This window comes from Loa loa, assembly GCF_000183805.2.
Source record: "Loa loa unplaced genomic scaffold supercont3.75, whole genome shotgun sequence".
Taxonomy (NCBI): domain Eukaryota; kingdom Metazoa; phylum Nematoda; class Chromadorea; order Rhabditida; family Onchocercidae; genus Loa; species Loa loa.
The window spans coordinates 31525-53742 of NW_018108255.1; the positions used below are offsets into that span (position 1 = coordinate 31525).

General features: G+C 33.5%; 4 protein-coding genes across 5 annotated transcripts in view; all 4 read left to right on the top strand.

The window, feature by feature from the left end:
* Nucleotides 1-7664, top strand: LOAG_17433 (Rad50 family protein; the record flags this gene model as incomplete). The annotated part of the gene is made up of 25 exons (XM_003137872.2): nucleotides 1-206; nucleotides 684-927; nucleotides 1269-1397; nucleotides 1448-1549; nucleotides 1647-1720; nucleotides 1943-2048; nucleotides 2163-2231; nucleotides 2339-2489; nucleotides 2565-2668; nucleotides 2978-3097; nucleotides 3257-3326; nucleotides 3425-3498; nucleotides 3635-3807; nucleotides 4069-4189; nucleotides 4352-4530; nucleotides 4834-5011; nucleotides 5203-5406; nucleotides 5588-5758; nucleotides 5861-5953; nucleotides 6150-6293; nucleotides 6403-6480; nucleotides 6654-6815; nucleotides 6987-7089; nucleotides 7181-7332; nucleotides 7458-7664. The coding sequence occupies 25 exons, from the start codon at nucleotides 1-3 to the stop codon at nucleotides 7662-7664; spliced, it is 3414 nt and encodes a 1137-aa protein (XP_003137920.2).
* A 188-nt stretch (nucleotides 7665-7852) lies between these two features.
* LOAG_17434 (hypothetical protein) lies at nucleotides 7853-9437 on the top strand (the record flags this gene model as incomplete). The annotated part of the gene is made up of 6 exons (XM_020450097.1): nucleotides 7853-7948; nucleotides 8044-8183; nucleotides 8392-8503; nucleotides 8690-8794; nucleotides 8997-9156; nucleotides 9379-9437. 6 exons carry the CDS (start codon nucleotides 7853-7855, stop codon nucleotides 9435-9437), a joined length of 672 nt encoding a protein of 223 aa, XP_020306271.1.
* A 547-nt stretch (nucleotides 9438-9984) lies between these two features.
* LOAG_02335 (RNase3 domain-containing protein) lies at nucleotides 9985-19057 on the top strand. Its single transcript, XM_003137873.2, has 28 exons — nucleotides 9985-10146; nucleotides 10683-10810; nucleotides 10896-10965; nucleotides 11062-11183; nucleotides 11316-11425; nucleotides 11496-11617; nucleotides 11856-12010; nucleotides 12123-12273; nucleotides 12422-12603; nucleotides 12697-12872; nucleotides 13022-13241; nucleotides 13437-13584; nucleotides 13674-13840; nucleotides 14012-14142; nucleotides 14253-14381; nucleotides 14586-14664; nucleotides 14719-14811; nucleotides 14934-15099; nucleotides 15217-15437; nucleotides 15552-15694; nucleotides 15779-15857; nucleotides 16276-16433; nucleotides 16555-16690; nucleotides 17024-17141; nucleotides 17379-17461; nucleotides 17654-17820; nucleotides 18273-18437; nucleotides 18624-19057. The coding sequence occupies exons 1-28, from the start codon at nucleotides 10038-10040 to the stop codon at nucleotides 18787-18789; spliced, it is 3894 nt and encodes a 1297-aa protein (XP_003137921.1). The 5' UTR covers nucleotides 9985-10037; the 3' UTR covers nucleotides 18790-19057.
* A 729-nt stretch (nucleotides 19058-19786) lies between these two features.
* LOAG_17435 overlaps nucleotides 19787-22218 on the top strand; it is a gene marked incomplete at its 3' end in the record, with an annotated part of 8397 nt that continues 5965 nt past the window's right edge. Inside the window, exons 1-7 of one of the 2 annotated variants that reach the window (XM_020450098.1) lie at nucleotides 19787-19868; nucleotides 20082-20190; nucleotides 20292-20437; nucleotides 20705-20907; nucleotides 21218-21398; nucleotides 21776-21893; nucleotides 22006-22098. In XM_020450098.1, the coding sequence (XP_020306272.1) occupies nucleotides 19834-19868; nucleotides 20082-20190; nucleotides 20292-20437; nucleotides 20705-20907; nucleotides 21218-21398; nucleotides 21776-21893; nucleotides 22006-22098 (885 nt within the window). In that variant the 5' untranslated portion in view covers nucleotides 19787-19833. Of the gene's footprint in view, nucleotides 19869-19967; nucleotides 20191-20291; nucleotides 20438-20704; nucleotides 20908-21217; nucleotides 21399-21775; nucleotides 21894-22005; nucleotides 22099-22218 lie in introns of those variants that run through there. The other variant, XM_020450099.1, reaches the window with a different exon arrangement.

Sequence of the window (22218 nt, forward strand, 5' to 3'; positions counted from 1 at the left end):
ATGTGTGAGCCGAATCATCTTCCTGCAATGCGCCTTATTATTAATTGTAATTTACTTACAGATTTCTCAAGCGAGAAAACACCGTCACACATGACTGCGAAGAAACTCTCCATTGCAAACAGAAGCAATCTCTACGACTACAGTATTCCCAATGGGACTACAGTACTTTCAATGTCTCGACAGACACATGCATACACGGGCAAAAGGTATTTCGCGGCTATCAGGTTGCTCAGTGAAATTAGTGGAGATGGTATAGTTAACCGGGGGGTAGATACGTTAGTTGACTCCGTGTTCTCTGAGTTCATATTAGGAGGCAACTTAAAGGCCTATATTGTTAAGCATCACTCGAGTATCTTATATGGAGCAGTCACCTGGTTCGGTATTGCTGTAACTAGCAAGTGGAGAGAAATACTTCTCGCGACATAAAATTCCGTGCAAGTTTGCTTGGGTTTGTGGATTGTACATGCATCATGTAACATGGATGCAAAATAATCATTGGGTTATACTACAGAAGAATTATAAAACCCACTGAAGAGAAGGTAAATTAATGAAGCAAACGGTTTAAAAATATTGTTTTGGAAACGTGATGACGTGATACGTTACATAATTATGTTAGAAATTCGACAAAGATATCATTTTTGGAAAGAACATGTAACGATTTCACGTCTTCTTGAACATTGTAGATATTTTTGTCGAGAAATTGAAGTGTTGGTGGGAATGTCGTTGCTGGATACTGTGGAACTGCAGGGTATCCGCAGTGTCGGAGTGGGACCCCAGAATGCTAATGTTATCGAATTCCTCTCACCACTAACTATTATTTGTGGAACGAATGGTGCTGGAAAGACAACAATCATTGAAGCACTTAAATATGTCACAACTGGCGAGTTACCGAAAGGAAGCTTCCAAACATTTATCCATGATATGCGAGTAGGTTTGCCAAATTATTTTGTTTCTGTTTCTCATTTCATTTACTTTTTCTCATTCTAATCTTTTATCAATAAATATGCCTCATATTCGATACCAAAATTTTCAGAAGCCGGTTAGTTTTTAAGAGAACAGTGATGCATTTTAAGTTTCATTTCAGTCTGTCATGTTGTGGCACTTTAAAACGTTGAGAAATGTTTTCCATCCACACCTTGACAAACAAAGTAATTTACATTAAAACTGAAACTTAACGAAAATAGTGAAAGTATGTTGCTGGCAATTCACATCTTTTCACAAAATATTTTCAAAAATGTTGAAAACTAATCATCACTATTAACTTATAGCTAGCTGATAGATCTCGAGTGGATGCATCAGTGAAGCTCAAATTCAGAGATGTCAGGGGGAGATCTTGTGTTGTGACCCGTCGTATAATGCAGTCTAAAGGTGCTAAGGTGAAACATTCAACTTCAGAGGTTGGTTTTTTTTTTCGACCGACTTCTATCAATGTTAGCTTAATTTGCAGGGTAAAATAACAAATAAATCAGAAGAGAGTACAATTGCAATTGAGAAAGAGCCCGGTGAATGGAAAAGCTTATCGTCAAAAGTTGTCGACTGTAGGAAAGAGGTCCAGTTTTGATTTCGAATTTTTTTGTTTGATTCAGAATGCTGTGGTTATTGCTTTATATGCAGTTCCGGTCGTTCTGTATTAAAAAATATTATAGATTTTAAACCTTCTTGGCTTACCTACAGCAATTTTGGAATATGTGGTTTTCTGTCATCAGGAAGAATCGTCGTGGTTCGTCCAAAAGTTTTTTTTCTCTGTTACTTTTTTTTTATTTCTATTTCATTTCTATTACTAACGTTGCAGTTTCCATAACTACGCTGATGAGCTCTTTGTATTGCAGTTTTCCATTTTTATGCGTCAGTAATAGAGTGGCTGAGATATAATTATGTCAAAGCTAGCAGTTTTGTTACGGAACTATTTTATCCCGGTTCAACTTTCTTTTTGTCATTTCAGGCCGCTTGACGAGCCGAAAAAACTGAAAGAACGCTTTGACGAGATTTTTCAAGTGACTGGTTATGTGAAAGCAATGGAAATCCTGAGAAAGGAATTGAAAGAAAATGTTTTTTTACTTATTTTTTTTCATTTTACCATGTTTAATTTTTCAATTGACTGGTTATATTGGCATCACCAAATTCCAATTTGCCCTGTTATGTCGAAAAAAAAAATTTTGCAGCAGCAAGAATTGAGGATCATAGAAGGTAGGCTACCACTTCTCATCAGACAACAAGAAGAAAAGATCGAAGTTTGTACTTGTTTGCTTTTTTTTTCAATATCACTGCTTTTGCATGAAATTTCGTTTAATTTCTTCATTACTAGATCTTTACTTTAAACATATTTACTATATTATAGCTGCATAATGAATACATCAATCTGAAGGGACAGGTAGCAGAAAATGAAAAAGAAATTTTGTTGAAGCAAACAGTACTCAAGGAAGATACCGCTAAAAAAAATCTGAAAATTGCAGAACTTGATGAAGCAGAAATGTTAAAAAAGAAGCGCGGTAAGCACGGCAAACTTCATTTGATCATTAAATTTTGAATTCGCTTATTTGGTCTTTATTGAAATTCTAATTAAGATATGATGGAAGCAGAAAAGCAAGTACTTCTTGATCAAATTGAATGCTGTTTGGCATTGGATTACGAAGGAGGAATCGAAAATTTAAAACGTGAAATTGAGTTGGTATGAGATAATCTTTTTTTTTTATTTTCTTTGAATTTCAATACAAATTTACGAGTGCATACACATCAACCAGTTGCATAGTTCAAGCAGTTTTTCAAGGCAAAATTTTCAGTCACATTAATTAATTGTAGTTCTTATGGAATAGACTAACTTATGTAGAGCACCAGATCCACTGTTTGACATTGATAACTCCACTGTCTGAAATGTTTATTAGGCATTTGATTTTAATGATTTCAATTAAAGAATGGTTAAAAAAGCATCTATTTGTCGTCTGCTGAAAATTTCAATATAATAATGCATTCTTTGCAGATAAACCATTCTGATGAGTTTGAAGATATGGAACGAAATCGTAAGCGTATTAATGCTGAAATTGATGAACTTAGTGCTGAAATCAAAGAGTATGTAGCAAAGAAAAAGGAGATCGACAAAGTAATTGTACAACTGAAAAGTATTCAAATGGTGCATTTTTGACATTGATTTTTGTGTCAAAACGTTCATAAAGCTTCATATTCTGCGGATTGAAAGCGTGGATTTATTATATTTTTTCTAAAGTTGCATGTGCATTCTTCCTTATTTTCATCATTGTAGATGCGTTGTAAAATGATCGCAGAAAGAGAGCAGTGTTTGGAGACATACTGCTTACGATTCAATTTAAGGAGTAAGAATTTTTGATCAGATGGTTGAATTCTTGAAATTTGTTATCCGAACCTTCAACTGTTTTCTGTGGTATTTCGAAAATTGTTGTATTGTCTTCAGATGAACAAACAGGGATTCTAAAGCAGCTACATCACTTGATTGAAAAACGGAAAGAAGAAATCAGTAATTTTAAGGTAAATTTTTTTATCTAGTAGTTTCCGCATTTAAAAAACTTATCTTTTCACAGTATTTTTCACAGTATTCTCTCTATTTTTTTTTTTTTTGATTTACTGTTTGTATTAATTTTGGGTCAGTTACTCTTTATTGTAGAATAGAATGGAAGAAAAGCAAACGAACTGCCAGAAAGAAGTTGATGACATTTCGGGGACTTTAGCTCAGGTTTCAGCAAAAATAGAATTGAGGAATGAGGAGTGTAAACGACTGGAAAAAGATATTGCTGCAGCAAAATGTAACTTAATGGAAGCAGCTAATTCATCCGATAAGTAAATAATTATACTATCAGTTACATTTACCGTTAGTGCTCGGTCTATTCCTCAGCTGTTTTAATTTTTGAAGATTTGGTTAGTCTTTTAGATGCCCTAGTTTTTTGCTGCAAATGCAAAAAAAGATTTTTCATTTTTCACAGTTTTCTTATTGTAAAATATAAAGTGTTGATCAGCACCTCGAAATGTTTTTCATCGTTCAGTAATCATTGCCATTTATAACATGACATAGATTTGGAGCGAGAATGAAGAACTGTTCAGGCTTGATCGTTTGCAAGAAGAAATATTAAAACAAGAAAATGAACTAGATGTAATGCGGGAAAAAGAATTGGAAAATAATGTTGATGACTTAAAAAACGAAAGAGATGGAATTGCAAACAGAGTAAATTACTAGCTTTGATTGTTCTATTCTGGTGATGTCTATTATAGCTTTGTTTCTCGTAAGACCATGTTCTTGCAGTATCCGTAATTACAGTTTATTTTATCTTTGTTATATTTAAACTTCGAAATATGCTAGATTCAAATACATAAGCTCTTTTTTAAGATAGAATTGCTCAAGAAAGAATACTGTATGAGAGAAAATGCTGAAGGCATCGAAAATAAAATTAAACAAAGAAGTGTTGAATTAGTGAAATTCGAGAAAGAACTCAACATACTAAAGGAAAAGCATCAGATTGCGTTATTGGAAATATTCAGCACCAAGGAACCTGAATTCCCATTGAGGTCGGTTTAATTTGTATAGAACGAAAAGCTGCTTAAATGCTCTGAATACAGAATTCTGTAAAATTTGTGATGCATTGTGAACAGGAGTGGAAAAATTTTTTCGGGCATTTTTTGGCGCTAATACTTGATATTATTAGCACACACTTCAGATGCTTACTATTACATTCAAGGTATGCGCTAACTTTAGTTTTGCTATTTTATTGCTATTAGGTAATACTCATTCGGGGATTTGATAATTACGAAGTGATTTATTTCGTATATTTTCTAACGATGCATCCATTCTTTTCAAATTACATTTTTTAGTGAACGGCTCACCATCTATGCTCGAAAAGCAGAACAAAGTTTGTCAACAGCTGAAGATGAATTCAAAATTTGTGAGAAAGAGGTGTCTCGAGCTCAGTTTGCTATATCACAGATTGATCGAGAAATGGACTATCTGTCTGATCAGATTGGATCCTATAGGCGGAAAATAACGCAGGTTGTTTTGTTGAACAAATGTGGGCATTTGTTTAATTGGTTTCAATGTTTTCAGCGTGTTTGATATCTCCATTTTGGGAAAAGTGGAACGAAAACAAATATATTTTTGTTACCGTTGTTTGTTACTTTTTATGAATTTAAAATAAAGATGCTAATGAATAGTTTTCATTTATGCTGTTATTTGTAAGATTGCAGATTGTCACTCATGAAAATGAAGTGGAAACGCGCTTAGATGAAATTAGAACACTTCTTAGGAAATCGCAACAAGATTCAGGGCGCATCGATGGCTGTATGTTCTTATATGAGCAGTGGGAGGAAGAAGTTGTCATGAGAAAATGTTGCCCACTTTGCGAACATTCATATAGCAGTACAGAGGGTCCTGTTGTTCTTAAAGAAAAGGTTCTGACAAAAAGAATATAAATTTTAAATTTAGAAGTCTAGTAAGAGGTTGGGACCACGAAATGAATATTTGAGATTTTATGGAGATAAGAAGCTGTAGAACTATTTTGTTTGCAAAAATGTTTTTCAGAAATGTTAAAATGTTTTAAATCATAGTAAATGATTTAAAACCAATTTTCAGATAAAGCAGAGGAAAAAAGATCTCGCTAAAGATGCCGAAAAATTGATTCGTAAAGTGAAGGATTATGAAGCAGTGCAGAATGAACTTCTGGAAATTGTGCCTTATGTTGAAATGTTGAAACAATCAAATAGCGAGAAAGAAAAATTGCAGGGGAATTTAAAAAAAGCAGAAGTATGCTGCTTGGATTTATCCCCATTTTATAGCCTTTTTCCAACTAACACCTTTTTTAATTTTTACATTGCATTTCCCGTTCTGATAGAATATTGCATTTAGGAAAAATTGCATAATGTGGAAGCAGAGTTTGCGAAGTCGAAATCTGAAAGAGATATCATTTTACAAAAGTTGGATGTGATTCGTGATGTTCAGGTATTTCTATATTTCTGTTTATTTTTTTCCCCTTTCTACTTAACATAGTGATTAAAATCAGTTATATTTGATTAGAAATGAACATGGCACATGTTGATATGAGAAACATTCATTATAAAACAGATACAAGTTTGTTAAGGTAGCGGCGTAGGAATACACTTTTCTGAAATATTTTTTCGGTTAGTTCAAATTTCAGGGTGATGCTTCTCTGATGGATAACATTTGGAAGTCACTGTCGGATGCAAAACACGATATGACATTACTAAAAACAGAAGTTGGCACTGCGGAATGTAAGGAACGGTCACTGAGTGCTATACGAATCGAAATAAGACAGAACGAAGTCATTAAAATAGTGTTTTACAGAGCTATTATATTACTTTCACAATTTTAATGGAAATAATTTTTGCATGACTTTTTTCTTTGTAGCAGTTTCAACTTGCGATTTCCAGGACCGGTTCAAAGAACTGATTAATAAACTCGACTTGATCCAAGTATCAGCTTCTGAAAGGAACAAACTTATTGAAAAGGTAAGTTCTTAACCTTATTCGGTATCTTTTTTACTTTGTTAAACTAAATGTAGATTATAGTATTTCAAATAGGACGAAAGTAATGGTAGTATATTCCATGCTTTTCTGTGCTACGAATTGATTTTAAAATCATTATTAAACGTTTGGCAGTAAAATTCCCTAACTCACTTCAGTTAAATGAATCAAAAGAGCTTCGCACTGCTTTGTGTAAAAAAGGAGTGCAGATTGATTCAATAAAAAAATTGTTAGACGTTAAAGAGAAAGAACTGGAAGAAAGTGAGCAAGGTTTGCAGAAGCTGAAGGCACAAAAACCGATTGTTGAGGCGGAATTGCAGGTAGCTGTTAGTGATTTTCTTCTAATTTAATTCTCTTCGCATTATAGACCAAATAATGCTATGTCAGATTGGAAAGAATATAATGTAGATTTGTATTTATATATTAGGATTCCTAGAAACAACTGCATAGATCAACGAACCGATTCACATTTCATTATTCTTTCATTATAGATGAAGAAAGAGGAGCGGTTTGCTAAACAAAATGACGCGAAAAATAAGGAAGCAGAACTGTTATGCTCATTGCGAGATGCAGAAGATGCTGCAAGAGAATTAGGTATTTGTTGCGTATCGATGCAAGATTCAGAAATTTTGTTTCTTTCTGTTTGCTTTCCCAGCTCCATATTCGAAAATTTTTGAATTTTTAGAAGTGATGAATAAAAAACTACAAGATATTACCGACAGTTCTGAAGATTTAAAGGATCAAGAACAGGATTTATTGAAAATAGATACTGTAATTAGTGTAAGCAATGCCAAAATGCGCGACTTGGTCGAACAGATTGACTGCTTAAAATTAAAAGTATGCATTTTGTATTAAAATGCTAATGCTAACTTGGGATTAATGTTCAGTTTAAAGTCATATGATAGAAATTTTCTCCTACGGACATTTTAAAACTTTTTAAAGCTAGAATAATGATTTTATAGCAAGAGCGTAAACATCGGCTGGATGACCAACTTCGAAAGTTGGAATTACGGGAACGAATCAAAAGTTTAAATGAGAGCTTGAAAGAAGCAGAATGGCATGGTACAGCAATCCCAGAGCTGAGGAAAGAACTGAGTTCACTTTCAAGCCAAGTCAATGATTTACAATTGATGATCGAGAATAAAAGAGGTGCTAAATTATTGGTATAGTTTTTCTAGGACAACTTAGAATGTTGATACACAGTTTGTTGAATTGCGAATCTTGCTGGGGGAAGTCAGGTCTGTGGCTCGACATCGACTAATCATTGTTCAGTTACGTTTTTGTCTTCGAGATTGCTTTTGGTAAGTAATTTTGCATTTCCGGTGAACTGAATGAGCAGAAGAAACGGCTGGCAGTTATGGAAAAAATTTTGGCATCATCTGAGTATGCGCAGTTCAAAGAAGAATTCAAAAAGGAAGTCGTGAAGAAATGTGTTGTCAAAAGAGTTATAGAGGTTCTTTACTTTCTTGACACAGGAGTCTTTATCGTTATTTTAGTCTAGTAAGCATCCACTATTTAGAATTCTTCAACTATTTGATTTATTCGTAGGATTTGGCAAATTATATACGAGCAGTGGATAAGTCTGTTGTGGAATTCCATACTCAAAAAATGGAAGAAATCAACGAGGTGTTGAGTTCTTTGTGGGAACAAGTATATCATGGCAATGATATCGAAGCTATACAGATTAAGTAAAAATTTGAACTTTTCCTGCCATCTGTGGTTTCATGTGATTGTATCTGATTTAAAAATTACATAGGTAATGTTTTTATTTTTAAAGTATTCTAGTCTGAAACTCTATCTGCCCGAGTTCTTCGATATTTTATGTCAGATACAAAGTCAGCTGTTTCGCATTCACACAATTCCCTTCACTCATCCTTCGTTTCTTTTTAATTGAAGATCTGAAAGCGCTGGCGAAAATGAAAAAAAGAAATCATATAATTATCGCGTAGTGATGTATGTTGGTGGCACTGAAATTGATATGCCAGGGCGATGTAGTGCTGGCCAGAAGGTATGGCTTTTTATTACCTGGTATTTGTTCGTATTTATATATTGCAAATTAATAGAAGTGGTTTATGTAAATTGCTCCTTGAGCGAAGAATAAACCACATTTTATATTTTAAATCAAAAAGAAGTTAAGTGAAGTGAACAAAAATATAGAGCAAAATTATGGTTCATAGATGCAGTATCCATTTAGATGCTCGCATCGATATTGATACGAATTGCATTGTCAGACGTTTTCTGTGATAAATGCTCGATAATTGCGCTTGATGAACCGACTGCAAATCTGGATGTATTGAAAGTAATTTACCTGACTTCTAACCATCAAAAAACAAAGAGAGAGTTGATTGGTGTTGCGTATTTCTTCCTCAGCTTTTTTAAACATATGTAGATAGTATGTTATTTGCATATCTGTTATGCTTGGTTATACAAATTTTGCAAATTGAATTATCTTTTTAAATTTGCTTTATCCCGCACCTACTTTTTTTTATTTTCGGGTAGAGAATTTGGGTGATATGTTGGCAGATATTATTTCGGCGCGATGCGCAAACAATGCTAGAATGTTCCAACTTATTGTTATAACTCATGACAACCGTTTTGTGGAACACCTTCGACAGTTGTGTCGACCGGAATGGGTTTACTCAGTATCAAAAGATGATACAGGTTAATTTCCAAGATTCCTTGGCATTGGTAAATTTTTAATAAACAGCACGAAACTTTAAGTACAAATAGGTTCACAGTGGCGATACTATAGTATTGTATTCATTTCCGTTTCAGAACTGTTCTAAAATTTTAGAGTCGGTTTTATTTTACATACTTTTCCATGAGACATGTTTGTATAATTAATATAGAGGAAAGTTGATTTATGTTCTTTTTTAATTACAGGTTTGTCACGAGTGAAACGCCACCGGAATCTAGAAGATGCAACCATGCGTGAAGGATAAGAAGATGCTTTCTTATACTGTCTTGTTTTTACATCAGATATTTTGAGTTATTATTATTATTTTCTTTTTTTTTAGTTGAATGCTCAATTTATTTTTTTTTATTATTTGTTATATTAGTAAAATGTAGTGATATTCATATTTCACTGATGAAACAAATATGTAATTAACATCTTTGATCCTTTTATTTGTACGGCTGTTTTTGTCGTACCTTATTGTTACATGCTGGTTTTTCACTGTTTATTGTCTCATGTATTTTTCGAGTTTCTTGTCCAAACAAAATTTGAACTTTTCAATTAGTCAGCTCCATGTATTTGAATAAATTGTTCGAGTTGCCCAAATTAGTACTTGAATTTATGTTATCAATATAAAATTTATTGTACGTTATATCTATTTCATCGATAGCTTTATTTTTTCCAATATAATGTTATTTATGACATTGGATGGGAAGAGATACGTCAGTGATATTTACTACATTAAATATCATAAAGCTTTTTGATTAATGGAGAAAGAAAAAAAAAACCCAATGCTTTGTAAATTACGTTATTGGAGGTTCAGATTTGCAATATCTGGTTTATGATGTTTAGTTCGTCAAAAAACTAGATGTTCTCTAATGCTGGTCCAAGTTTGCCCCGGATCAATTTACCTCAGCAAGCACTTCGGCCTGTTCTCGATCCGGAAGTGACGGGATATGGCTGCAGCAATTCATCGGGTAGCGTTTATTTTTGATTCGAAATAAAATTTTGGAGACATCGAGAAATGTCAATAATTTAAAAAAAATTAACTCCGTACTAACTCCGCTAGTGGAATGATACTCGATAAAGTTGACGAAAATTAGTGTTTCAAATGCAGAGAATAGCTTCCTTTTCTAGGTGCATTCAAGTTGTGAAAGAACTCACCAAAATAATTGAATTGGATTGTTATAATTGATCCTCGCAAAACTTGATCCTCGTATACTGATACTTTTACTTGACAGATCCCACTCTCCTTTCTCCTAGCACTCTGAAGTTTTGCTTTTCTGCATATAGTAGTAAAGATTACAATCTGATAGAAAATAATTCAATTTGATATGCTTAACCTCATTTCACATTTCAGCACTCGTATAGGATCAAGGTCTTAGAGTACTTCATTTATACTTGTAAGAGCTGCTGAATATTAAGCGAAGTAAATATCATGGAACAAATGACAGGTCTTGTCCATTGAAATATAAAGGACGTTTTTGGAATTGGTGGAATAAGTTTATTTTAGGCACAGTTAATTTGCTACCTATGGGAGGTGGACAATCAACAGTTCCGCCACTAATTGTTTCACGCACCACATCAGCAAATCTGTTTGCGTTGAGACCACTGCTTCACTTATCTAACTCAGCGGAACAGGTACGTTTCGTTTTTTGAAATTTCTTCCGATCATTTTTGCAACAAAAAAACTCACTTCAATGTTATTTTAAGGAAGTATTTTTAGATGTCGGATGTTCACTATCGAGCACGTCGAAATGCTATTGGTTGTCCAAGACCTTTGTTTTCTGAGATGGGTAAGCGATAAACTTATAATACCGGGTAGTTTGAACTTCTTTTAATGTTTTTTTTCTCCCAGTTAAGAACTTATTAGTGAATATGAATTTGCTTAGAAAGGTACCAGTGGTCATCAGCATCGGCAGTCGAAAAGCCACAATTTGTGAGACCACCAGGAAGTAAGAACAGTCGGTCACTACCCAGTCTGAGAGATGTCTCTCGTGCCACTACAAAGCAGGTTATTTTAATAGTTTTAACGCTCATAAAGCTTTCTGGGAATATACATTTTATTCTATTGCTACACTCATGGATTTTTTGTCCGAGAAGCTGCTGAACAGTTTTTTTAATCTTCAATTCACTAATTTTTCAGAATTTGCATACAAGAGAAGTTGGGATATCCGATGTTGCTATTTGTACGTCATTATCGAATTATGGGATATCCACCGCGGAACCAGTAGATATCAGCGATGAAGATTTCAAGTAAATAAAGATTACGTTATTTCTAAACGTTGGCTAGTTCGATGTAAATCCCCACTTTTTTTGCTTTAAGTTATGTTGGTAATGAAGAAGAGCACGGAAAACACAAGAGTGATAACTGGCATACAACAAAAAGACGACATAGGAAACGAAGGCATGAAGAGTCTAGCAGTGGCGAAAGTGAATCAGAACAGGGTAATCTTCATCATTATTGTTAATCTTTTGGTTAAGAGAAATTTAAGATGGTAGTAGAAAATTTGCTTTGCAAGATTGAAGTGAATGTTTTGATATGCAAGGTTAGAAATTTCAATAAACAGAATAAATGGAAATAATTATAAATATTATAAACAAGTGTGGGGATTAAGTATTAATTGCTGAAATAAAAGTTTTTTGGGTAATTGTGCGGAATATTTAATGCTTCGAAACTGTCCAGGTAAAGACGTTCCTCGCTGGCAAAAGTTGACAAAAGAAGACTTTATTGACACAATATTAAGCGATACTGATGATGAAATTGACCAGGTTGAACAGACTGTCGCAATGAGTGGTTTCCATTCGCAGAGCATTCCTGAAGAAAAATTTTATCGCATTGTATGTCTTCATATACTATTATAATTCTATTGAAAAGCTTGCTTTCCTCAGTTTTACAAGAATTGTTTTTATAAACAATTTGAATGACTTGCTTCTAACTTCATGTTTACAGAACGATGTTGGTGATAGCTGTGCTACCGAAGAGTTGACAAAGTTGCATAAGAGATTCAGAAGAGAAATTACAGAAAAGATCGCGAAGGAAAAGGAAAATCAGCCAAAATCCGATCCTCCGGATATTCTCACATTTCATGATAACTGCAAATGTAAGATGCGTTTGTTATACAATCCTAATTTTTTGTTTGATATGAATTGTTATGATGAAAAGACATTTTTGTTTCGAAATTATGATGAAAAGATATTTTTATCTCGAAATTTTTTCAAAGAAAAAATATAAAGGGATCGTATTTTTAGGTGGCCATCATTCGGATACTGAAACTGAATCAGAAAGTTGTGATTCTGATGATTGCATCGATGATAGTGATGAGAGAAGTGGCAACGTATCTGTTGACGAACAACAGACTGACAATAAAGACAAAATGACTCGTCTTAAAATGAGTGAATCCAAAAAGCACAGTACTGTTGCCAAACGCGAGGTTATATCTGATTCGTGTTTGTTTACAGCTTTTATGGGTTTTCTGCAAACATCGAGGACATTTGTTGTTTGGAAGAAACAGTGTTCATTGCAGGTCATTAGGAAACGTAATCATCCAGCTATTTTACACAGTGATGTTTGCTTCAACGAAGTTGGTCAAATGAACGATGGGCCAGAATGTCGCTGTTCGTGGGCAGCTAAAAAATCAGGCTTGCGTCATAATAAATATGCTGGAGAGACTATTATCGAAAAGTGTGACCTAAACTCAAGGTTAGTATTAAGCTCCAAAGCTATTTTATCATCCACTCCTCTGTATATAACTTTTTCGTGTATGAAAGAAATTCTACTAAAGTAAACAGAATAGAATTTATTGTTACCGAAATACGTAGTGTTATAGCAGTCAAAAATTTTTTTTTTAGCAATTCGCATCGTTTATGGCATTATATACTTTATACTGAACCTAATCCAAATACTGTTGTTCGCCGTTCAACCAAAATCAACTATCGTGATAGAATTTATGAGCTGGAAGGCTTTTCTGTGTTTTTTCATAAGTCACTTCCATCAAATTTCCCCCAAACACCATTGTCAAAATGGACAAGTGAATATAACATCAAATTTATGCAAGAAAATATTCCAACGGTTGTTTTTCGTTTATTTTTTATCTATAAATATTTTCATCCCTCCATTCCTTCTTTCATTTCTCTACTTTTTTAAACAGTTTCTGTTTGAGAATTCTAGACAAAGTTTGAAGTCGTTACTTTTTTGGAATAAAATTTTAAAAATACTAAATGGATGAATTTCTTTCAGCGAATTTCTCATTCGAAAGTTTTGCAGAATTTTACAATAGAAGACTTGGAATTATTCCACCATTATTTATTTATCGATATTATGGAAATGTATGACTTGAAAACATATCCTCTTGATAATACTGATGGCTGTCCTTATTACCACTGTATGCCGAGATTTGTTTACAACTTTCCAGGTGATTGCTTCTTCCATTACTGCGTTATTTCAACTGTTTTTTTCTTGGCAATTTTTGCACAATAGTTTTGATATAGTAGTTGCTTTCAGATGGCGGGAAGGAGATATTACCTATGTCAGTTGTAATGATTTACCTGATTGAGAACTATCATCGTCTCATGACAGAGTCCGAAGCTCAGGTTCTTAAACAGGATGCTGATGCTTTTCGCGAATTTGCTGAAAATATGCGTGGTTCCTTGGTTATGAATGCAAATAAGGCCAGTTAATTGTCCTTGAAATTTATTGGATTTAAAATAATTGCATGGCATTCTGTTTTAATGCCAAAATAGGCATGTTTTTTGCTGCAAATAGATCTCATTTTGTGAAAAAAACATAAAATTTATTGTTTTTCTTATGATCATTTTATATTAAGTTACTCTTTTTTTCAGAGGCCATCGACGATTCGAGTAGATCTCATCGATAGGTCGGATTTTTTGCCTAACAGTCCGGATACTCTCTTTCCGTTGATCACTCATTTTGGTGTGAGGCCTTCTTCTCATACTTATAATTCAAATGCAGAGTGAGTGGATTTCCCGATGATCAATACTATCTATTTAATTCAATCAAATTCGAGTTTTTCACATCAAATCTTTACTAATGCACAGTTTTATATAAGCCTTGCTCTTTCAGATATCAAAAAATGTCCAAAGAATACCTGCGAATGCGTAAAATTCTTGCGATGAAGCCTCGTGTAAGTGCAGAGGAACGAGGAAAGCTTGCGCAAAAAGCTTCACAATTAAAAGCATTGCGTAATGACAGGTATTTACTTTTCCGGGTCTTTTTTTTCTTGTTTGGATATTTCTAGCTGACTACCGGTCGCAAAGATTGCGGTTTGGATTCAAGCATATGAAAACTGATACCAACAACAATTTTCGTCATATCTTAGTTTTATGATTTATATGCGCTTATTTTATGATTCATACACTTTAAAAGCTTATTTGACCTCCTCTCTTTACTTTTCAGTCAGCTGAAGCGGGACTTTGTCATGTCAGTGTCATCTCGTGACTTCTATAGTACAGGATTGTTTCCTGATATTGTACAGGTATGTTTTATATTTAGTCACTTCCTAAATCAATATTCAGATCGTTGTTTTCAGCATGGTTTACTTCTAATTCTTGCCTGTGCACATGTGCGTTTCCAGTGGTCCCTACAAGTATACGAGCAAGAACGCATTCACTATGTGTTTAAGGTTTTTCATCCTTTTTCACTTTTGTCTGAATAGTAAAAATGATTTAAATCATTCTACTTACTTTCTTTGTTATAACAATTACTTTATTTTAAAAAACCACACTTAGTTGACATAGTTTGCAGAACCGTTCACTTTTGGAGCTAGCATTAACTCACCCATCATATCGTACAAATTATGGTACAAATAGTGACCATGCTCGTAATACTCTTAACAACTGTGGTGTGCGTTCTTCCAAGCAGCGAGTGCATGATCGTTTGGTGCAACAGCAGTTAAGCGCCAAGAAGCGAGGTACTTGTATTCTCATACACGCTAAAAATTTCGAAGTTTTCTATTATACTTACAGCTTTGCAAATTGAGTTATGAGTGTATTACATTCAGATTGAGTTGAGCTCAGTTTAATTTTAGGATTCCATACCTTATTAGAGATCATGTCGAAATTGGGTTCAAAAAAAGCGGAACAGTCGCCATTGAACCATAACGAACGGCTGGAATTTTTGGGCGATGCTGTTATTGAATTTATTACCACTATTCATTTGTTTTATATGTTCAGCGAACTTGATGAAGGCGGTTTGGCCACTTACCGTTCAACAATGGTTCAAAATAAAAATCTTGCTGTGCTTGCTAAGGTTTTCTGAGTTTTCGAAAATGTTCAATATTAACAGTAATTTTTGTATGTTGTTGGCACAGTTTCGCTGCAATTTAAAGCGATATTTTTTGAGCTCCAGGAGAAACTTTTTTAGAAGATAGGCCTGGATGAGTTCATGTTGTATGCGCATGGACCCGATTTATGCCATGAATCTGATCTTAGGCATGCGATGGCAAATGCTTTTGAAGCAATGATGGCTGCAATTTATCTTGATGCTGGAATTGATGAATGTGATAGGTTCGTCACTTAATCTTATAAGACCTTTTAGAGCTCCTATTGACCAACATTTTTTATCTTGTTAAATTAATTAGTTCCTTTAAGAATTTTTGGTCACGCTATGTTTGCTGATTCGAAAGAACTACTTTCTACATGGTTTGACTTAGAAGACCATCCCTTGAAGGTAAATCAGATTCATCCTTTAACTTGGAAAAATTTTTTTGGAAATTATTGACGATTTTCTTTTAATTAATCCTTATAAAAGAGAATTCTGGAATCAGTTTTCGACTTCAGAGTTTTTATAATGATATAAGAACTTTCCCGAGTTTCTTCCGAGTTTTAAAAAGATCTGATCTTTTTAAGCGTTAAAATATTGATTTCAAAAATATTGTTCTTGAATAAGAATAAAACAGTAATTGTTTCTGAAAACGATTTTTTTAAATACTTCAGATTTTTAAGATTAGATCTCTTTGAAGGGTAATAGATAATGTTTTTCTTTTCTTTGTTTTGAATTCTCAGTTTTCTTATGTTTTTGCTGCTCTCCAATTTCACTTTTTGATTTTCCATTTTCAGTCCTTTGTAACGTCAATTTTGATTTCCAGCGAGATAATCCAAATGGTGATCGCCATTTGATAAATGATGTACCAGCACTTCAGTTGCTCACAGAGTTGGAAAAAAGCATCGGAGTTACTTTCAAACATATTAGAGTCCTTGCTAAAGCTTTCACTAGAAGAAATATTGGCTTCAACAACCTCACTCTGTGAGTACTTGATTTTACCTAATGTTTTTAAAAATGACAGAATTGGAGTTCTTAAAATTTTTATGTGAAAATTGACTAGTCATGAATTAGATTTGATACCAATTTTGTGAAAATATTCCAGAGGCCATAATCAACGTTTGGAATTTCTTGGGGATACAGTTCTGCAGTTGATAACAACAGATTATCTGTATAAACACTTTCCGTACCATCATGAAGGTCATTTGTCAATATTGCGCACTTGTTTGGTTAGTAACAGAGTAAGTTCCAACCAATACTCCAAAGTTTTCAATTTTTCGGGCGTAAATGGTTTGCGGTATTTGCCTCTTTTTGCGGGAGAAGGGATGGTCGTTTTTCTTGATTTATTAGTAAAATTTGTCTCTAAGGCATGTTTTTGTTACCTCAAAGTCATCAATTCTAAACATCATCATTATACGTCCTGATGATATTATCGTACATGTTATCGTCATACATCTCTATCAAGAATTTTCCTGATGGACTTCAGAACGATCTGGAAACTTAACTTTTGAGCATTGACTTGCTCAAAAGTTAGCATACAGTATTAATCTAGCATGCCAATAAGAGATTTTTAGACACAGTCTGTGATTTGTGATGATATTGGCATGACAAAGTATTTGGTTACACCAAAAGTTATGCAGAAAAGTGGGCTGCCGATATTGAGAGTAAAAGATAAGGCTGATCTTGTTGAGGGTATGTCTCTATATATGTGAATTATGCCGATCCATTATCATAAGTAAAGCTGATTGTTATGGTAGTTGCTGACGATATTATACAGTTGAGCAGCTTTGTCCGTATTCCTATTCATTCCACTGTTTAAGAAACTGGATTTAAAAATCCAAAAAGTTCTGTTCCCTGACATTAACGGCGTCTGTTGGTAAAATGACACAGTTGTTTGGCTGTTTGCATAATTTGTTGTTTTTTATTTAGCATTCCTTGGTGCTCTTTACGTTGATCGTGGATTCGATTATTGCAAAGTTTTCTGTAGAATTTGTTTCTTTCCTCGTTTAAAAGTACGTTTTTGATGCATTTTTTATGAGTTTTGATGGAAGCGCATCTGATATGGTTATTTAGTTATCTATCTCTTCAGATCACTTGTTCTCTTTAAATATTGAAATGATTTGTAAACAGCATGGATCGAACTTTTTTATTCATTTTGTATTTGCAGTGGAAAAGCTAGAAAGTTGACAAGTGATTTTTTTCAGTTTTTTATTATTGCCCAGCATTGGAACGATCCGAAATCACAGTTGCAACAGTGTTGCTTAACACTACGGCAAATGGATGGTGGTGAACCAGATATACCGGAATATAGGACAATAGCTGTTGAAGGTCCGACTAATACGAGGATATACAAGGTTGCCGTTTATTTCAGGTAATACGGTGCATTTTATTTCCATTACGCACAAATGTTTTACACACAGATGTTTTATTTAATTGTGATCGTAATTTTTAATTTCGTATGGAACCGTTTTTTTAGTTCATTCAACTTAGGAGATTGTCGGCTCAGGAGATCTACTGCTATCTTTTTTTATAATTTAAAAATACTTGACTTAAAAAAAAACACTTTCTTTATAATTTAAAAGCACTTGACAGTGTCCCATTTTTTTCTGTTGTTTTGCGTTTCATTTACTCTTCCTGTTTTGCTAGCTTTTCTTGATTCCGTGAAAAAAACGATTGTATTCAATACCTTTTTACTGTTGGTTCAGTCAGATAATTTGATGTAAATATGCACAGACTTGATGCACAGACATGAATATGCACAGACTTGATGCACAGACATGAATATACACAGACAACTTTGCATCTTTATTAGTTGTATTTCAGAAAAAAACGATTAGCAGTAGGGTGTGGACATACAATGCAGTTAGCTCAAATGCGTGCTGCGGAGAATGCTTTGATAAAAAGATCTGACCTTTTTCCAACGCTGAAAAATACAACAAAATACGGTGCAATGCAGAACAGACGTGATAATGGCCCATTCGCCAAAGTGTAAGTTTTTTGTTTCTTTCTTTTTTGCTTTTCTTGCAATATTTGAAATTTGTTATAGTGCAACGTTGTCTTGTCGCGAAATATAGAGCATTTTACTTCGAATTTTGACTTTAACTATTTTTAGTACAAATTGGGGTAGGATGACCTGAAATGATAATGTTTTCCAATTATATAATTATTTTTAAGGAAATGCGTGTCAACTGACCGGACAAAACAACGTACCACGTTTAATTCAACTCATGTTTTGCAGCCGGATACTGGATCATTACTCATTGATGATACTCAAACTTCTAGGCCACAGATCATTTCATTGCTTGACCTCAAGTTCGATGCAGATGGTTGTCTCATTTAGTTTCGTCATGCAGGCTTAGATCATGTTAATAAATAGTTCTGAGCATTTTCGTCGATGTTTAGGAGTAGCTTATGTATTTTTTAAATTTTATTAGAGCTGTATTTGATATTCTCAACTTCTTGTTTGTTCCCCATTCCAAAACAAATTTTAAAATTTTGGAATTTATGGCATCTTTCTGGTTGTGAGAAACTGGATATTCCATATCTCTTGCATATTTTTTAAATATTTGTTTGCTTCATTCATCACTTTTATGTTGTTTCGTGAGTCGTATCTATATAATAGTCACGATATCACTATCGTGGGATATATGTCACTATTTTCTCATTTCTTTTTTATCACAATACGTAGAATTATATACTTCTGGTTTTCCTGGCTCGATATTTTGGTAGATCGTGAATAGCAGTGTTTGGGAAGTATTACGAAGTCTGTGAAATTAATTTAACCTGAAATTGGGTTCCAGGGGGTGCGAAAAATTCAGGCATAGATGTGAACTGAATAAAGCAAATCGAATATTTGTTGAAAGGAAGAATATTTTGGCAAAAAACGATCAACATTTTGTTTTATGAACCCTTTTTATTCCCTTATAACGATCCAAAAATAAACGAATATGGTTTTTTTCTTTTTGTTGGTTTGTAATTATTCAGAATTAAATATTTTAATCTGGTGTAGTCAACCGATTCAACATAACATTAGTTGTTGATTTTGAAGAACATCGAGAGATTTGAATTCATGACAGTCTAGTTACCTGTCATGGTATTTGGCAAAAGATGAATAAATTGAGGTGAAATATATGACATTGTTTGATAACTAGCTAAATTCCAAAAGCGTATTTTATCAATTGCAATATGTAATATCTCTGCACGAGGAATGGTAGTTTGGTACTCTTAGCTTTTTTAGTTAAAACTTGTTAAAGTGATGGCCTTTTATTTCTAAGATTTGAAAGTGATTTCAAATACATTACTGCTTATGAATAATTCAATGGTTCATTCTTCCTTTTTTTCAGTTTCGAATGTTTGACGGTGTTTCCTATATATAATTGAAAGGATGTTCATAGTGGCAAGTACTCGGGCGATTAAGTCGTATTCATTTATTTCCTCTTTGTTTTTGTTCAAGTTTCAAAGTAGCTTTACATCCCATTTAATTTTTTTTCTCATTTAGTGTTTTCCTATAAAATTTTTTCTCTCAATTTATCTTTTACAAGTGATTTGTCGACTAATTAATAAATTTTATTTCCAACTCAAAGTAGTATCCTCACCACTTACGACATCTTACTGAAAACATTTCCGTTTTAGACTGTGCAGGAAACGAATTACAGAAGGTATAAGAGGGCGAACTACTACTTCTACCAACAAGGATATTGGTAAAACAGCTGGATCTTCGATATTGATTACAAATTCATCGGTGCTTGAAGTTTTTGTAAAAACTTGTTTTATGGAACAGTGTGTCTTTATAATTTAAGCAAAAACTTGAATTTCTTCAAAACGTTTATCAAGAATTTTGAGGGATCTTACGATTCAAAATGGTCACTGTATCCTTTGGATAAGTCGGAGCATTCTCAAATGAGTCATTTAGAGCTGAGTCTTTTCAAAAAACATGCTAAACATTTACAAGTCGATCAGCAGAAAAACATTTACGACGTCATCGACAGGTATCATGATTGAAACTTTGAGTTTCGATGTAAGAAAAAAGTTTTTTTCTCAGTTGATCTTTTGCTAGCTCTTTTGCGATTTTTTCAGGCAAAGCTTTATTAAATGATTCTACCGCTCTCTCTTGAAAACTGAGACTAAATTAAATATCTTGTATAAGCACTAATGAATTAAAGAAGGAGCCAGCATGGATCCTGAGTTTTTTCATGAAAAATCTTTCGCCTTTCTTTTATAATCTTTTTATCTCACCGTATTCATTAATTTTTCAGTATTGAATGGAACTACTTAGTGACGGAAGCACATCTTGAGAAAGCACTGCATATACTCAATGACCCTAAATGCGATATTAAAAAATTGGTTGATTCAGAAATTACTCTTCTTATAAATGCCACTGGATGTCGATGTCAAATGTTATCTGCAGCTCAAAGAAACGAATATACTAGTCGTTTACTTCATATCCTTAAAATGCGAGGTTAGCTTACTAGAAGGTTGTTAATTTTGTCAGATTAAATTCCGAGCCATTACTATTTGAATTTTAAAGAGTTGTCAAAATTTTTCATCTTGCGCTTTCGATGCATTCTTTTCGAGCTTGTCATATTCTATTGCGCACGTGGAATTCCCTATAAATCGAGGATCAGAAGTTAAAAAGAATTACAAAGCGCACAACCATATGATTATGTAATGACTTATTAATATTTGAATTTAGGCAGAAGTGGTCCTTAGTTTTAAGAATTTTCTCGGTGTTACCTGGAAATTCCTGGAAAAAATTAGTATATTTATAGGTGTTGTGTTAAACATTACTGCTCAAAATGCTCTGCTTGCTGCTCAGGTTGATAACCAGGTAAATGTCGATGTAGTGGCAACACTGAATCAGTTCGAATCAGATGGGCTTGTTCCCGACGCGCAAACATACGGTCAGCTTTCTCGAATTTACGCGCAAAAGGCCGACTCGAAGGGAATAATGTGAGGTTTTTTCTGTAAAATGGTCCTCAAAATTTTTTTGTAATTGAGCTAATATGACTTTTGCTGAATGCAGTGATGATCACTAATTCGTAAGCTTTCTTCCGCATGTAAGACCTCTCAATTACATTTAATCACAATTGTTCAGCTTCAGTTAATGCTATTTGTGAATCTTGTGGCTTGAAATACTTGAAATTTAAAACTCCTGTAATCTTACTACTATCGGTGGCAGAATCAAGTTCTTGCACGTTCCAAGGGAAATTTTTCTTGATGCTTATTTTCACTTTGGTTTTTTTCTTTGTGTTTAACTTTCAAGAAGTTCATTTGTTTTCTTAGTATCAAGATTATCTACTATTTTATAGTTGCAGTTTTATTTTTAGTGAAATAATCAAGCATGTCAGAAATATTGGAATAGAACTGTCAAGTCAGATACTTGAATCTTTGGTTTATAGTTTGACGATCTCAGGACAGGATGAGAAAGCGAAATTAATTATTAAAGTAAGCATTCCTTGTGGCTTTCGTTTTTTTCAATTTTTAATAAGGGTTCGTCATAAAAAGGATTTCAATACTTTATTTTTTGTTTGTCTTTAAAGTGTTTTCTAATTTTCAGCATATCACAAGTAATATGTCCCTGACAGATAGTTTGAAGATGGCTTACACATTGGCGAAAGTGGAAAACGCCGATGGTGAGAATGTTCTAGAGGTCAGAAGTGAACAAATTTTATTGCATTTGTTCTGTTTATTTATACATATATATATATATATATATATATATATATATATATATATATATATATATATATATATATATATATATATATAT